Consider the following 2255-nt stretch of genomic DNA (forward strand, 5'->3'; position numbering starts at 1 on the left):
GTCGATTCGTAAGTCTCTGGTGGAGTTGGCCCACGAGGGACTTCCGGACGTTTAGGAATTCTCAAGACAATAAGAAACTACTTTAACATTACTATTGGCCGGACATAAAGAATAGCGTCACTACGTTTGCATAATCTTGCCATGTATGTCAGGTGGTGGGTAAACCCAACCAAGTCATTCCTCCAGCTCAATTAAAACACATTACTGTAGTTTGAGCCATTTGAAAAAATTGTAATTGACTGTGTAGGCTCTCTGCCCAAACTCGTAAAGGAAATCAATATGTGTTGACAATGTGTGCTGCCACACGATATCCTGAAGCCTACCCTTAAGGTTAAAGCGTCTTATTTTGCACTACCTCGAGAGACGTAGAGTGTGGGGCAATATGATAGAGTTGTATAAATGGAAGTCCGGGATAAACAAAGTGACATTACAAATTGTACTCGATCTATCCAACCAGGAGCGAAATCGTAACAATGGTTTTGAATTAGGCAAATTTAGATTTAGGCGCGAAATTGGTAAACATTGGTTTGGAAATAAAGTAGTAGACGAGTGGAACAAGTTACCAAACACCATCATTAACTCGAATACGCTGGATAGCTTCAAACAGGTTGGATGGATATATGAGCAATAGGGGTTGGGTGTAAATGGGACTGCCCAGTATGGGCCAATAGGCCCGCTGCAGTTTCCTCCATTCTTATGTTAGGCTGGGTTAGGTTAGGTTGTTATGTAATGCTCTGGTAGGTTGGTTTGGGTTGAGTTATGTTAGGCTGGATTGGGTTATATTCGGTTAGCGTTAAGGTATTTAATGATCAGGTACAAATCTTCAGGTGATCTGTCAACTGTGGTAGAACATCATTAGTCACGCTCATGTGTAAAGGATAAAAAGTCAATTTCTGAGTTGTAGGTTAAAATTTATTTATTTATTTATTTCATTTATTTACAGGTACAATGCAAAAATGAAACTATTACTATTCCTTCTAAACAGTAGTAGCTGTAGAAGGGGTAATGGTGTGTTTTTCTCTTACAAAGGCTGTTGGTGCGTGGAGGAGGAAGAGGAGAGGTGGGTCGAGGAGGAGGATATTCATATTGATAATATTTATATTTAACCGTTTATTTAACCATAATAATATACAGAATGGACTATTGTGACGGTATTGACATGGCTGAGCCAAGTGAGAGCATGAGCTCTCAGTGGCATCTGATATATAGGCCTACTGTACATGTTGTATCACTGGTGTGTCTTGGAGGGGGAGAGCACCTCAAGGGAGAGCTCCTCCAGGGACTGCTTAAAAACGTCAATCACCTTAGCGAGACTTGGGCGGTGCTGTGGGCTGCGGCAGAGCATTTTCTTGCACAGGTCTTTAACCCCTGGCGGCCAGAGGTTGTCAAAGGTGTTTTGGGTGTCGGAGATCATCACTGCAAGCGAATAAATGTCGCTGGCCGGGGTGCAGGGTTGACCTTTAAATAGCTCGGGGGCGTAATGGCTCCCGTACGGGTTGCAGCGTAAGGTCAGGTGGCCACCTTCGACTCTTGATAAGCCAAAGTCGATAAGGTGGGAGGTGAAGGATCCATCGGGATTCTTCTCCAGCAGAACATTATCCCCTTTCATGTCATTATGGATGATACCCCGGCTGTGTACCTCGGCTAGGCCTTCAGCTATGGGTAGGAAGAGGTTTATCGACCGTGTGGGAGATAAAACAAATAAATTATCGATAATGTCGTACAGTGATTGACCCTGGCAGACTGAGAAGATCATTACCGGGTAATCGATGCATGACACCAGCAGGATGGGGGATCCACCAGCGCCATTTACTTTTAAATTGTTTTCTATCTCACTTTTAAAGATGTTGTTGACGCCATGGCTTACTCCTATTTTAGCGCAGGCAGGTCTGTTGAAAAACTCTCCCAGCAATACTTCGCCACTGACCCCTTCTCCCAAAATACCGGTCTTTTTGAACATTTCTTGAAAGTCGGCATAACCGAACTCCACCAGGTGTGATCCCTCTTGGTAGCTAGTCATCTCTTCTGCCATCTTATTTGGAAAGTTATTGAGATGAAGCTAATGAGGTAAACTTTTTTTTCGGGGGGTAAAGTGTAACTGAATATATAATACGGTTGGAATTTTCACATGTGACAAAAGATTCACAAGAAAAGAGTGACTTATAGTATAGTGATAGTGATGTAATGTTCTGCTGTAGTGTAGATGTGCTGTAGTGTAGATGTAATGATATTGTAGTTTACATGGTGTAGCGATG

The 2255-nt window shown here is 42.7% G+C and overlaps 1 protein-coding gene across 1 annotated transcript; it reads right to left on the minus strand.

Annotated features, from left to right (window-relative positions):
* Positions 1-1228: 1228 nt before the first annotated feature.
* LOC121863356 (serine/threonine-protein kinase pkn2-like) lies at positions 1229-2032 on the minus strand. The gene has a single exon (XM_042361975.1). The coding sequence runs from the start codon at positions 2030-2032 to the stop codon at positions 1229-1231; it is 804 nt and encodes a 267-aa protein (XP_042217909.1).
* Positions 2033-2255: the final 223 nt, after the last annotated feature.

Source organism: Homarus americanus, unplaced genomic scaffold (genome assembly GCF_018991925.1).
Source record: "Homarus americanus isolate GMGI-L3 unplaced genomic scaffold, GMGI_Hamer_2.0 scaffold51478, whole genome shotgun sequence".
In the NCBI taxonomy this organism is placed as follows: domain Eukaryota; kingdom Metazoa; phylum Arthropoda; class Malacostraca; order Decapoda; family Nephropidae; genus Homarus; species Homarus americanus.

Coding starts and splice junctions, on each gene's coding strand:
- LOC121863356 (XM_042361975.1), bottom strand. CDS start 2,032: ATGGCAGAAGAGATGACTAGCTACCAAGAGGGATCACACCTGGTGGAG.